At 40.4% G+C, this 15,638-nt stretch overlaps 1 protein-coding gene across 1 annotated transcript in view; it reads right to left on the reverse strand.

The window, feature by feature from the left end:
• dlc1 (DLC1 Rho GTPase activating protein) overlaps positions 1–12,688 on the reverse strand; it is a 178,613-nt gene extending 165,925 nt beyond the window's left edge. The window contains exons 1-2 of the mRNA XM_017720802.2: positions 11,330–12,688; positions 4,436–5,993 (exon numbers count right to left, since the gene is read on the reverse strand). Coding sequence (XP_017576291.1) covers positions 4,436–5,926 — 1,491 coding nt within the window. The 5' untranslated portion in view covers positions 5,927–5,993; positions 11,330–12,688. The remainder of the gene's footprint in view (positions 1–4,435; positions 5,994–11,329) is intronic.
• Positions 12,689–15,638: the final 2,950 nt, after the last annotated feature.

Here is a 15,638-nt window from a genome sequence, read left to right on the forward strand (position 1 = left end):
CACAAATCTTCCTCAAGCTCAACTAACACACAAAAAAGGGTGAACAAACATGCAGAAGACCTAGAACACACAAATACACAACGAAGATCTTTCACTAGAGTCGCACTGCTCCCTTTCCCTGTCCACATTCCCTGTTCAGGCCCTTAAATGGCCCTGTAGTTTTGCTGCCCAGTAGAAGCAAATCTCCAACACCCCCATAAAGAACTTGCACAAATATCTCTGGACTTCACACTCAATAATACGTGACCATTACACAGCGCAGTGGCCTGTGTTTGAGCCAGCTCCTCACTAATGAACCCTGCTGTATAAATAACAGCACGCCAGGGCGCATAAACACACTGAGCAGTGAGACAGGCGCATATGCAAACCATGGCTGTTAAAAGTTTGGTTACACAGCTTTGCAAAGCGTTTTTAATCCATATAAGCACATTCTTTTGGTCAGTTTTTAATAACTAAGTACAGAGGTCACTAATAGGCGGACCACGATCTGAGTCCAGAGACTCGACTGAGTGATGCCACACACAGGGGAGGGACGAGGAGAGAAACAGCAGTCAGAGAAGAAAGTGAGTCAGAGGGAAGTTATTCCACATGACGTGATCTAAAAAGAGAACACTGAGAAAACAGCAAATGTTGTTGAAATCTGACTGAATTGGACTTTATATGATTTGATATTCAGTTGGTGACTGTATAAGATGTTGATATTCCTACTAGGTTACTTCAGTAAACGATACATGGCACTGAATCATGAAGCAAGCCAGACATTATGATGTTCTGAACCTTTGCTTGAGGAAAGTTTCTCTACCTGGACCTTATTGAATTTTAATTGAATACCCCTGACTTAGTCTATGAATCAGAAAGCTGTTAGAATGGTGGTGCCACTGGCACCATTTTCAACAGGTGCAGCTTTCAGCTTCTTCTTGTCTGACCCACATGTGTTTGCTAGCCGATGTCAGATCTAATCATTGAACAAAGCGAACTATAAAACGCACAGAACCTAAAATCTTACCGTAATGCCCTGCTGTCTGGATGTCCCAGCAAAAGCCTCAACAAGCTTCAGCTGGTCCAGAACACTGCAGCCAGAGTCTCACAAGAATCAGAAGGTTTGACCATATTAGCCCAGTTTCAGTATCAGCCCTGCACTGGTTACCAGTTAAATTTCACATTGATTATAAAATTTTGTTATTGGCCTATAAAGCTATAAACGGACTCACCCCTCAGTACCTGAGTGACCTTCTCTCCCACTATGGTGAATATGGTGTTAAAGGGTGAATTAGCAGATCTACATTAACTCCAGTGTTTAAGACCTTTTATTGTTAAAACTGTGTTGAATGATCAGCAGAGCTTTATTTTCCTGCAAAGGAGGATTGTTTTATTGTTACCTACCACAACAGGACAGTAAAAGAGCTGCAAATTGCCGACCGCTGGACTTTAAAAAACACTTAAAACCTAAAAAAATGACGTTATATGGTAACAAATAAATTAAATAGCTTTCTTCAGGTTGAATAAATACCTTATGTTAATCCACGTATTTTATTAGGTGAATAAAACTAGTTGAATTGCTTATTACAACATGAAGTAATGTTTTAGGTTAATGTTTTATTTTCCTCATGAAGAGATTAAAAAATAGGTTCTAGACTAGATTCTGCAGGCATGACAAGCATACTGTGGGACAGAATAAACTGTAGGAAACATTGCACTATTAAAGGCAAATGCTCTTTTACTGAAGAGCCAGCAAGAGAGAACAGGCAGGTCACTTCTATCCATCCAAATCTCCTTCATGGTAGAAACTAACCCGACTAATTACCCCACAACTCCAACAACACATCAGTGCCTCGTTAAGCTAACCACGACTTATTTACTATAAATTTCTCTCCTACCACAAGCGAAGCTATTCCTAAGAGCCTCCTCAGGGGGAACTACAATACTTTACAGGTACCAAAACGCTGGTTTAAATGTTACCAGTTTTCTTTGCAAAACTTTTAAACCTAAGGAACAGCTGATAAAAGCCCTATGTCAGAAATACAGCCCAAGGCCACACATTGTACCCCTTTGCTGTGATGTCAGTGCTCAATCCATTCAAGTTTCTAAAGCACAATTGAGCCAAAAAGTTTCAAAATGTGCTTTTAACAATAGTTCGGAAAAAACATCTGTCTAAACGTTATTTAGACCAAATCCGTGTAGGATTAGAGCATCACTGATTATCCCGCCTAAACATTTGCAGGTATCTTTGTCTGACTTAGTTGAAAAGTTTCACCTGAAGGTGAGGTGGGTCAAAACGTCTAACAGGCAATGTACATGCACACACAGACACGCATTAGTCAAGCTCTTTTAGGCCCATCTTGTCCAGTATTAGTTATGTAAGGCTTTTATAAATCCCCTAGAGCACATATGCAAGCGCACTGGATGAAGTCACTGTTTTCCAGTGGGCGCACGCCAGCAAGCTGGACATAATGATTTACACACTGCCGCGTCATCTGCGTGTGTGTGGAGCCTCGTGAACACCGTGCCCCACTTTGCTGAGCAGATATTGCTTACTTCGTTTATTTGAGTGACTGTGGTTGGTGCTTTATTTATACCCTGTTGCATGTTTGCCTTCAAGCTAAACTCACATCAAACTATGCGCAATGGGTTGTCGTCATGGCAACTCAACCCGTGATGCTCCTTGGCTTTCTTTTCTTTAATTCTCGCAAAACAAGACAGGGGGCATGCTGGGTCGAGCTCAATGAAAACAATAACAGCGTCACAACCGTATTTGTGTGGAGACGACGGAGGATATTCACCCCGAAAACTACAGTTATGATAATGTAAATGGTTTTGCAGAATTTAGGCTTGGTTCACCAAACGTTCTTAAGAAGAAATGTCTTCTTAAAACTCGCGCAGTTTTCACGAAGATTCTGACATTCACCCGTGTTTTCTTATTTGGGATTTGTTCTTAGGTGAGAACAGAATCTACGCCCACTTGAGAGCAGAACGCATCATGAACCTGAAACAGGCTTTTTCTGAAGGTCTTTCTGAAGAACAAATCTGAGAAAAAACCCAGGAAGATATTAGTGAATGAAGCCCATTAATCATTTGTTCTTGGAAGTCTGAAACCTGGAACAAGTCAACTTTTTCTTGTACTGTGCAAACTTGTACTTATTTCCTGACTTATTAAAATGCTTTGACTGATAGATTGCCTTTGTAAAATGTTAGAGGGACTGGTAAGCAAAGCAATGTGCCTATACTGTGCTAGTTTAGATGACACTACAGCAAATGGTGTGAGCTTAAAGTTTATTATGTAATTGTATGATGCAAGTGCTCAGCATGAACCTCCTCCAGCTGTACGATCAACATCAACGCCAAAACCAAATTCACCCCATGCTCTCATAAACTCTATGACCCCCTCTTTCAGTTGGAGTGTGATTGGTTACTAGTCGCCTCATGGTGGTCAACATATGGCGCTTTAAAATTCGATGAATCCTTTTGAATCATCCTATATGATGACTTTCCTGCTATCCAGGCGGTAGATACAAGCAGATACTTCGCCCTCCAGTGTTCTTTCTACTCAAGAAAACAACTGAAAGCATGCAAAGATGTAGAGGCACAGCTTTACGAGGCTGAAGCCGGCTTCCTTTTCCTATTTTCCCATTTCACTGCAGCAATTATTGTAGTTATACCTGATTCCAGACTGTAACTGCTGCACCGTTTAAGGTGGAATGTGAACATCTGAACAAGAAGCTGGCATGGCTGGGTGATTTATATATGTTCGCCGTTTTTTTTGTGTAACTGTTAACCCTGTTAAGCATCAGCGGTGTTGCTTATAGTTCATGTTTGAAATCTACTAACAATGCACACCCAGATGAACTGTACAAAATACAATACTCTACTTGCTCCAACTGCAGATGAAGGTTTGCAAGCCTTTTTTTTTGGTGTTGTTTTTTGGTCAAGTTCTAGCATTTTTCTCCCTTACAAACAACTTCTTGTGTTCAATAAAAAACTCCTTGTGGTTTCTTGGTTAGTTCAATTTGAGCAACCATAAGTGACGCAAACCACAGGCATCTTGAGAGTTGGTGACAATGCTTTCTTTTTAGAAGATAACTTCCTGCTCTCCATCTACAGTTTACACCACAGCGATGCGGTGATGCGACGTCATATGCAAACAGGCTATAAGAGCATGTCCTATTTTTCCTTAAGCTGGACAAACTTGATTTTGGCTTACATTATCTGGGCAACTTTGCAAAATACCCAAGGAGATCTTTACAGCTTGCCTAGCAAAATTGATCAAGCTAACCAAAAATACCGTGAGCCCCTAAGAGTCATTTCTGGTTAATTAGAGTTTTTTGATGCACAACTTCTGGCCAGTAGGTCTCAGAGAGTGGAGCTATTATCCCTGAGCTATAACTCAACCTCACAATCTCACAAATACAGTCTGCGAGAAACAGTTAAAGTCTCTTACCTTCCGTGTACGCAGTTTAACAGGGGGTTCCTGAGGTCTCTCTAACCCATCCAAATTTGGGCTTTCCTGATGACTCATGCTGGGTCCAGCAGATTGGGGCACTCCCATGTTGCTTTCCAAAGAAGTCTCACTGACAACCGGAAGCTCGTTGACCTCACTGTTTTGGCAGTTTCCCAAAAATTCCTGCTCAGCTATTGTCCCAGAAGAACATTTCTGAAACACTTCCTTCTGCAGTGGGCTGTTATCCATATCTTTGGAGCCCATTAGTGTTGTGGAACAGTCAGACACCTCTGCCATCTCCTGGGCAATTATGTCCTCTCCTGACTCAGGAAAGGACACTTCAAGGATTGTGTCCAGTTTAGAGACACGCTTGTCAGCACTGGTGCTAGATTCTGGCAAGCATGGAGAAGATTCAAGGTCAGAGGATGCATTGAGGTTTTGAGATTGCAAAAACTCACCAACAGTGACCACCTGGTCACTGTTCTGGCTGTTTGCTATACAGTTACTTTGAATGTCAAGATTTGGAATGTTAGTATCAAAGCTAACATCTGGAATGACCACCCCAGAGTGTGTAACCTCATCGGTCACATCCGCATTCAAAAGGCCAGTCTTTTCTTCATGACTTTGACCTTCTACACCACTGTGTTCCTCACCTAAAAGTGGTGCAGATGAGGCCTCTTCAGATATGTCCTTGGCTAAGGTTGTTCCTTCAACAAATCCATTTATTTGCACTTGGTTATTTATTGAGAAAGCTTCTGCCACAGAATCACCAACAGTCTCAATTCTGTCCTTGATTCCGGTTAACTCTGTGGCTGAGTTTTGCATCAATTTTTTTGCTTTTTCTTTTTCTTCTTTAGGGGTTATATCAGTGCAATCTTCTTTACATGCAATTGTAGGAAAATCAGGTTTCTTGGGGTCCTCTTCTAGACCATTTGCAGAAGAAGGGACAGAGGAAAAGGACGTAGGGAGAGCAGCAGTTTCTTCATCTTTCTTGTGAATTCTATTGCTGTTATTTCCAAAGTCATCACTAGGAATTTGATCAGCCACAGGTGTTGACTGGCTGTGACCAGAGCCCTGTCCTGCAGAGCTTCTTGATGATTGATTAATATCCTTCTCAGTCATTGTACTTTGGACCGAAGTGTCTGTCTCATGGACACGACCTGTTTCTCTATTCTTGCTGTTTGACAGTGCATTTTCACTTTCACACCTAGAGGGTGCCAAATCTTTCAATCCAAATAATGTCTTTGTCCTCCTGGTTGCAACATCATCATTACCCTCACTACCCTCACCACTACTCCCAATCCCTGGCCGGTGATGGCAACATTCTGGCATGGAAGCACACCTCTCTCGCCGGCTCAATCCCGTTGGTGAGCCATTGTCTCCAACGATGCCGTGGCAACAGACTAGGTCAAGGTCATCGTAACTGTACTGTGTTTTTGAGCGTGGGGTCACATGATCCTCCCAGCTCTTCTTGCGCAAGGCTACAGGCATGGCCGACGACCTGCACTATCCCATAGATCCTCTGGTCCAGCCACCCACGCAAAGCATTAAAGCAGACCTGAGAGAATGAGAAGAGAAAAAAGTAAGGAGGAGAAAAGGATCACATTTGCGTGAGAGTATTTCCGTTCACTCCTCCTCGAAGGGGTTAACAGATTTAACAGATGTCAGATGCCTAACGTCATGTGCGAAACATTGGCAGACAGTTAATCATCACCATTATCATCAAGTGGTCATCAACAGCTATTCAAAACCAACCGCAGCAGCATTCTGCATTTATCGTATTCAAGCTTTGACCCAGTTAGACACGGATGCTGCTCTTAAAAAACTAGGCAAGGCTGAATGGAGGGTCATTATTCAGTTCAGAAACAAACAGTGTGGACAAGCCCACAAACAGTACCCAACACCTTAAATGAATGGGATTGGATGAGATGAATGGGATGCGAAATAAATGAATGGGAGGCAGTGGCATTGCAGATCATGAAGGAAAGCTAGACAAATGGCCTATCTGGGTTTAACCTGGTCCAAAACTAGATTTATGTCCTTTGCATGTAACATGTACAATTCAAAGTGCACATTTGGATGAGGGGTCCTTAAACAGTATTGTTAAACGAATGCTACCAACTCACACCAAGATTCATACTGCTTTATGACCCATCATCCACTTTTTGAAGCTATGCGACATAAATACAGGGTATCTCAGGGTGACTGTCACAAAAGGGTCATATAGATTACATTTTTTCAGTAACACTTTCTATGAATGTTACATTTGTAAGCATCTATAAACACCTTTATTAACATGTTATAATGCAATCATAAGGCATTATAAACATGGTTATACATATTTATAAAAAATAAATTACACTTTATAGCCATGTTTATTATACATTATGAATTGTTAATATAATGCATTATAAGTAGTGTTAATAACATGTTACACTGTCGGTGCTAAAGAAGTCCCAGCTTGGAGAGCATAAAGGAAAGACAGACTTCCAATATTTTATTTGTCACCGTTGTTGCTGTTAGGGCTGCAACTTTTTGGGTCCTGAATATTCAGATGCTCCAAACAGTATAATATGCAGTGTTAAGTTAGTGCCAGGCTAATGGTGGTGCACATTCCCACATTGGGTGAAACACTGACGGCAACTCTAGTTTAAACTCTGGCATCTGAAGCCTGTAATGAGCTTTATTGTGTTTTAGTGTTTCAGTAAATCCTTCAGTAAATTCTTCAACTTGAAGCCTCAGTCTAAACCCTGTAGGCGGCATTAGTCCAGTACACTTCACTTTACTTAGAGCGGACTAATACAGCTTATGAGCTCTTATAATCTGTTATGAACAGTACTTATAATGAATTATGTTAACAATTCATAATGCATAGTAAGCATAGCTACAACATGTAATGTATTTTTATAAATATTTATAGACATGTTAATGATTGCCTATGAATGCATTATAACATGAATTTATTGATGTTTGTAGATGGTTATGAATGTGATATTCATAGAAAGTGTTACTAAGTTTTCCATAAAATGAGGTGGTCAAGTGTGCATTAGCTAGCTTAAAAGCCAACACCTGCTACCTGCTATTACTAACAATAAGATATTGTTATATGGTGGGAATTGTGGGGTTGCATACTCCAAAAACTTGAGAACTGTGCACCAGTATTATCTAGTGTGTCAATATTTACCTTGGCTATTTTCTTTTTTGAGCAATTGAAAAGTTTGAGCCTTGCATATCACGAGCAACATGAATCTGATTGGCTACTGATGCATTAGTGTCGTGACTGTTTACGAAGGTCATCATTTTGCACTAAATGTTTTTTTATGAGCATTAAATGTGGCATAAATCCAGAAATGAAGCCCTGATGTGCTCTGCCTTTATAAACGGCTTTTAACACATTTACTATGTTATAATCATTGACCATTATTAATAAAGCTTGGTATTTAACATCATTAATTATAGTCGTGGATTATAGTTCATATAGATTATGATTGCAAAGTTCTGTTATTTGCCCCTTTTTAGTTGTCATATAAAACTATCGACTACAAATGCCCAGAAACCCATTTATAAATATGTAATATTCATTTCTTTTTTACTGTTAAATTAAAATCATTTAATCTTCCTCTTGAAACTTTTATCATCATCAAAGTATCTTTGAAGCTTTTTATCTAAATATGCAGATCAGAAACACGTTTTTCAATGTACTTCAGTGACAAACAATGGCAGAAAAGCTGCAAAGGCACTTTTTCATCTAGTTTTACATTTGAATTGCTATATAAAGGCTTTTGTGTTGGTCCCCCCACCTATGAGACCACCTGTCACTTTGGAGAAGGATCAAGCCCAAGACTACAGAAAATCTAGACTATTGGTGCATTTAAGAGATGGCATGTAAGGAGAATCACATGCTTATTACAGCCTCCCTGGGAAAATAGTGTACTGGACAGTGGACATATTTACAATACAGTGAATGCTACTTCTATTTAATTACAGTTATTTAATTAATTATAATCATTGGGAACGGTATATTTGCCAACTGTAAACTTTCTCAATGTGCCCCTATTAAAAAAGTCACACAAGAGCATGAATCATGACTTTACCTTTACAGCATTTGGCTGACGCTCTTATCAAGATCATTCTACAAAGGTAGCCGACGGTGGTGTTAGGAGTCTTGCCCAAGGACACTTATTGGTATAGTGTAGGGTGTTTGTTTGGGGTGTTTGTCCCCAGTCTACAGCATAGAAGGCAGAGGTGTTACTTACTACACTATACCAACCACTTACTTTCATTCACTGACTTCCATCCACTTTTTCAGGCGTCACGTCATAGTGTGGATGCACCAGGGCTAAACAGTTCACGTAATCCAAGGTTCTTGTTCTCTAGGATAGACAACCTGGTTAACGGGGTGGCTGTGATTACGCCTAGTTCTGAGATTGATGCTGAACAGTTTTTAAGATTTTTCTTGGATAAAATCAAGGCTCTGAAACATAATATAGCAATTTCTTCTCGTTTAAATGGTGATGTGGCTCCTCAAAATGAAGGAGTTGAAATTTTCACTCAGTTTTCTCCCATTTCCCTTGAGGAATTAAAAGAAGTTGTGAATTGTTTACATCCTTCAACTTCTCCTGGTGACATTCTCCCAGCTAAATTTGTTAAGAGCATTCTCGATTCTGTGGGCATTTATCTTCAAGAAATAGTGAATTTGTCACTTAATACGGGCTGTGTGCCAGATTGTTTTAAATTGGCGATCGTGGAGCCGATTCTCAAGAAACCTGGTCTTGATGGATTGTGTAAATTACAGGCCAATCTCAAAGTTACCTTTTATCTCAAAAATTCTTGAGAAAGTGGTCGCAAAACAGCTGCTGTTCTTTTTAGAAGAAAACAGTATTTTTGAGAAATTTCAGTCAGGTTTCAGGCAGAAACATAGCACTGAAACAGCGCTTTTGAGAATTTTAAATGACCTCTTGATGAATGCAGATGCTGGGGAAGTCTCTGTTTTAGTTTTATTGGATATAAGTGCAGCCTTCGATACAGTTGATCATAATATTTTAATAGAGAGGTTGCATCAGTGGGTTGGAATATCTGGAACTGCATTAGATTGGTTCATTTCGTATTTGACAAATAGAACCTTTAGGGTATCTACTGGAAGAAAGTTATCTTTATGTGCTGATCTAACGTGTGGAGTTCCACAAGATTCAATCCTTGGTCCTATACTTTTTAACTTATATATGCTCCCCTTAGGTGACCTGATTCGTCGTTTTAATATCTCTTATCATTTTTACGCAGACGATACACAGCTTTATCTCTCTGTTAAAAGGAACGACTTCAGGAGATTAGAGAGTCTCACTGATTGTATTAAAGCAATTAAGGATTGGCTGAGCTGTAATTTCCTCAAATTAAATGACGGGAAAACAGAAGTATTGGTTCTGGGTTCTCAAAAGGTTGCTGATAACCTAAAGAAGGAACTTGGGTTATTGGCTTCACAGATAAACCCTTATCCCAGAAACCTCGGAGTCATCTTTGACTCAGATCTTAATTTCTCAATGCATATAACAAAGCTGGTGCAGGCCTGTTATTTTCAACTGAGAAATATTGCCAAAATCAAGAAAATGCTCTCCTTCCAGGACACAGAGAAGATCATTCATGCTTTTGTATCATCACGACTTGATTATTGCAATGCACTATTTACATGTCTTAGTCAAGGGGCAATGGCACGGCTGCAGCTGGTTCAGAATGCAGCTGCCCGGGTACTTACCGGGACTAAAAGAAGGGAGCATATTACCCCTGTACTGGCATCTCTGCATTGGTTGCCTGTTGTTTTTAGAATTCAGTTCAAAATTTTGGTTTTAACATACCAGGCGGTGCACGGCGATGTGCCAAAATATATTTCAGAATTATTATCACCGTATCCTAGTACCAGATCACTAAGGTCATCTAGTCAGGGGCTCTTAGTGGTCCCTAGGACAAAACGGAAACGAAAGGGAGATTGTGCTTTTTCTGTGTGTGCCCCCAAGTTGTGGAATGCTCTGCCTTTGGATGTTAGACTAGCTGAATCAAAGGACATTTTTAAAGGAAGACTCAAAACGCATCTCTATTCATTAGCTTTTGGTCACAGGTGATGCTTTTGTTATTTCTTGGATAGTGCTGCATTGTTTTTATGTTTTTGTGTCAGTTTTATGTTGTTTATGAATATAGCTGTACTGTTTTTATAGTTATATGTATCTGTTTTGTTTTATCATTCTATTTTTAGTACTTGTTGTTTGTGAAGCACTTTGTAGCTGTGCTTAGAAAAGTGCTATATAAATAAATGTTTACTTTACTTACTTCACCTCACACAATCAGACAAGCATTTCAGCAGAGAAGCCTCCACCCCCTCGAAAAGTACAGTCCACTCTCCTTCCTCTGGGCTACTTTGCAGTGCTTAGCTGCCAAACACCAGCTATCTCCCTGACAAATTTAGCCTCCAAAAGTTCAGAAAGTCCCAAAAATGGAAAGGAAATGGGTAATAAATGAGAAAGGAACTCTGCCACACACTGTGGCAACAGCAGAAGCTTTTGATGAGCCTGACATCCCTGCGAAATTGGTGGTTAGTGGCCAGCTCAAAGATGATTTAGTCTTTCTGTGAAGTTAGTGGTTAGCTCACAGATGACCCCAACGGCTATGTGAAGTTAGTGGTTAGTTCCCTCGAAAAGGAACATCTGCTCTAGTGGTCCAGCCCAGAAGGGAAAACACATGCTTTGTTTCTTCTGGCTAAAGCCATATGTATTCATGGGCTGTTATTGGTTATCATCAGATCTTACCCTTAGGGTGAAAGAGATTCAGCAATATAAAGGATTAATCGCAAGAATGATCTAGAAACATATAGCAGACATAGCATAATGACCAGTCATCTGTACCTACCTTTCCTCTTCCCTTCTTTTCTCTGTGAATGGTTGTCACTGTTTGCTGGCTGGTGATGTCCAGTCGTGGCGATGTCGCGACCTGTTACCCCCAGTCCCCGCCGAGTGGCGATCTCACTCGCCTGACACTGCCCTGTCTCAGAGTCATCCAGGTCGCTGAGGTCACAAGTCTCCAGGGCAGCAAGCTCTCTAAAACTGTATCCCCAGCCAGAGGGACAGCTCGAGGCTGCTCTTGTGAATGTCTTCAAAAAAACCCAAACAACAGAATAAAAAGCAAATTGAAAAAGGTCTAAGAATCCAACAGATCCACTGGGAAACCTACAGTACTGAGTCTTCACTGCGACTCTTTTGGAGAGTTTAAAGCTTCAAGTAAACATTGAGGTCTGACGGACATCGATTGGCTTGGCTTCCTGTAAGCTGTAAGTGTGGAAACAGTTTGTGTCTCCAAAGATCAGAACTGGAGGCTTTCTCCTGTCCTTGTGCTTCAGGCTGTGTTATCCAGATGAATGACCCCCTTTTTGCCCCACTGGGTCTCCAGATTTAAAGCCAGCCTTCTTGATAACAAGCAAGGAAAGTATACAATTGTGTGGAAGGAAGGCGGAATGTGCCAAGAATCTGAAGGATCCACCAACAAGGAAATCAACGATGCTGAGTTTTGGTGCTCAAAACTTGCCAACTGTGAGATCTGACAGTCCCGCTTGACTTGTCTTGTAATCTGTTCATGACAGTAGAAGCAGGTTGTACCATCGTGGTCTGAATTTATAAAGGTTTCACTGGTGGACTTGAATGAGGTTCTGTGTTGTATCTCCTCTCCTCATCTGAGCATTCTAGGCTCTGATATCTTGCCGTATATCCAGATCTTTTTAGGTCTTATTCACCTCCTGGTTCCTGAGATCTCTAGGCTTCTTGGTGCCTCAGTCACCGAGCTTTCCCAGACTCAGCTAGGCCACAGAGAGGGAGAGAAAGTGGGGAAGAGTGAATGAAAGTGCCGGGTGGTGCGGCAGCCTGCAGCCCGGAGCTCATCTTGATCGCATTAGCGGGTTTTAGCTGACGCAGGGCGCTCGTGCCGGCGGGATATGACTGCTCTCTTTCTCTCCGATTCCATGCGCTCCTGACACTTTCCGAGACTGAGTCATCCCTGTTTTTACCCCCCTCTCCCTCTTTCTCTCTGCCTCTCTCTCCCTCTCTTTCTCTTGTTAACTGTCGTCTGTTTATTCTCTCTTCTTTCTGCTCTCTGTCCTCCCACAGTTTTCTCAGAGTTTAATACTTCCTCTGGAGTGAGTCTCGTTCTCTCTCCCTCTCTCTATCTCTCCCTCTCTCTTTCTCTATGAGTTTGACGTCTGCGAGTTACCCAGGGAGAGAGCTCTCGGCAGTTGGCTTTGATTAGAACCAGGCGGTCCGCCGCGAAAAAGGTCCACGACTCATGGCCAAGTTAGACTGCTGTAATGCTTCTTGGCTCCCCTTTCGGACCGTCTGCTTTTTTTTTTTTAAACCTCCTCCTCTCAAATCGGTCACCCCTGTAACTGTACAAGCATCCCTGCACAAACACCCACATATGAAGGGGAGACCAAAGAAAAAAGAATAACACAACAAGAGAAAAGTTCAAACGGCGCCACGTGGTCTTGCAGACATTCCTCGCCGAATGTGCCACCCGTATGAAAACACAAAACTTGGCCGCCGCATCTTGAACGACGTTTTTTGCACATCTGGGTAAGGAGGCCCTTCAAATCTCAGGAACACTGACTCAACTGTGTCTTTAGGCCTCGGCTAAGGAAAACAAGTTCTAGTGCGTTTCTCTCTGTGTGTAGCCCATTCATTCCCTAATATAGACATAGTGTTTGACAGCTAAGCACTCTTTCTCTCTCTCTCTCTCTCTCTCTCTCTCTCTCTCTCTCTCTCTCTCTCTCTTGCTGTATTTTAAAGGCACAGGACCTGTGACTGCTCTTCTCAAGCTAATTCACACCGAAGGAAGAGCGACAGGGAAGACACTGCACAAACCTGCCTTCTGTCTAAAGCGTCTTAAAAGAAAGGCCTGAGAGAAGCAATGAAAACCTGCCCTCCCTCTCTTTCTCTCTCCATTACGTCTATGCATGTTGTTGCCTAGCTGCCTCTAAGCCTCTCTTATCTGCGATATGTGACTACTCAGACTGATAACTGCGACTGAGGAGATGCATTCTGCTAAAACTGGCTAGAAACCGATCAGCCTGACAGGCTTGCTGAATGTCCTCACATAGACCTGTCACGACCCTCAAGAGAGTCGTATCTAGTAGTCAAAGCAGTTGCATCAGTTCCTCCCTGAAAATGAACCCATGTTGTTGTGCCATGACCACAAACAAACTGAACTCACTACCCACATCACAACCTCCAGCTGGGAGTACCTGTATTTGTATTTAGCAGCTACAGTGATTGTACATTTGTTGATTTTTATCATAGATGTGCAGCTAGAAACTAGTGTTATTAGTTGCTTTAATTACAATACAATTCAGTACACAGCAATTGGCCTCTGTCATTCCGTTGGATTATAAAGAAAAGAAACGAAATGATTCGCTGCAAAAAGCAAAATCTTAACAAGCCAGAAAATCTTGAAAACATTAGCAACTGGTGTCTTTACTGGACCCAGAGAAAAACAGTACATCACTTCTAGGCATCATAGCTTCAAAACAGTTTAAGCCACAGACATGATACACGTATCAGGACATTCAGCCGACGTGCCTGTTACTAGCAAGTGACGTCAGCATCGATGAGTATTTTGGTTCAGAAAATCACTTAAAACCCTGATATTACTGCTCTGCTGTTTGGCCTTCATATTCCAACAAAGGGTTAAACCAGCGACATCATTCACATGTCAGATCACTCATCAGTCTCCGCCGCACCATCCAGAGTGATTCCGTCCATCTGTGACTGTCAATCAGCCAGAAATCAGCTCCAAAATCACTCAAACCCACTCACTACTGTTACACTACACTTCTGCTTGTAGCCTTCATAGGATAAACAAAGGGCTTTCAGTTTACATTGATTTTGAGCATTAAAAATTCCTGATATTAAATATGCAGCTCAATGTGTAATTAGAAATAAAGCCTGTCTTGCTGTGTATCAGAGTTTTAGCACTGAGCCTGAACATCAACACAAAACATGTCCACCTTATGCTAATTATTCATTTTTACTCATAATAACTAACAGAATAAAATTACTGCACTTTCAGCTCACGGACACTCCAGACCAACAACTTTCTGAAAAGGGAACTACACCTGCGCTCGTTTTCAAGGTCTCTAGAATTAAAAACCACTAAATTTAGCAGGTGCTTGGAAAGATTTGAGCAGAAATGATACAAATTCTTAAAGATATCAAATGTTATATTAGCATTTACATGTCAAAACAACGGCATATCTGAGGAGCCCAGGTGGCACGGGTGACTGTCACATCTCAATACTTTATAATTGCAGTTGTAATTGTAATTGACCCCAAAAATAATTTAAAAATCCCTGAATTTTTAGGTTTCTATTGTATGTATAAGATTAATCAGACAATTTTCTACAAGTACAACTTAAATGAATAAACTTCTTGAGAGAACACATTTTCAAGCTTTTCAACTTAAAAAAAGAGATTTCAAGACAATTTTACTTAATTTAAAAACTGGACAGAAATCTGGGCTGATGGTCTTACAAAAAATTCTAAAACATTTATTCTTTTTTTATTTCTTTTTCATAATGGAGAGCAGAACTCTTCAAGTTGTGTGACTGAATTAAGTAAGCCAAATTTTCTGATTTCAGATTAAAATTTTTGCCATGTTGCCAAAGAGCAGCTGAATGATTTATTTCTTTTTGATTTCATCCCTTTTTAACTCTTTGGATTTAAAAAAGCAGTTCATCACATGTGTGCCTGTGTGTCTTTAATATTTCATATTTCATTTTGAAAGGTTTTTGCACAAATATGCCCATTTTTAACAGCATTACAATCATTTTAAAGACATCTTTTAAGTTTGTTCAACTACAAAAGTAATTAAAGGTTAAGTGACAGTAAGCAAAGAAGTAATCAATGGTTAAGTAAGATGATTTTAAGAAGTAATTAATGGTTAACAACAATGAATTTAAGAAATAATGGCTAAGTAAGATACATTTAAGGAGTAATTAAAAAATGACTAGGATGAATTTGTAAACAAAGAAGTAACTAATGGTTAAGTAAGATGATTTTAAGAAGTAATTAATGGTTAACAACGATGAATTTAAGAAATAATGGCTAAGTAAGATACATTTAAGGAGTAATTAAAAAATAAGTAGGATAAATTTGTAAACAAAGAAGTAACTAATGGT

Source organism: Pygocentrus nattereri, chromosome 22, assembly GCF_015220715.1.
Source record: "Pygocentrus nattereri isolate fPygNat1 chromosome 22, fPygNat1.pri, whole genome shotgun sequence".
Classification (NCBI taxonomy): Eukaryota; Metazoa; Chordata; class Actinopteri; order Characiformes; family Serrasalmidae; genus Pygocentrus; species Pygocentrus nattereri.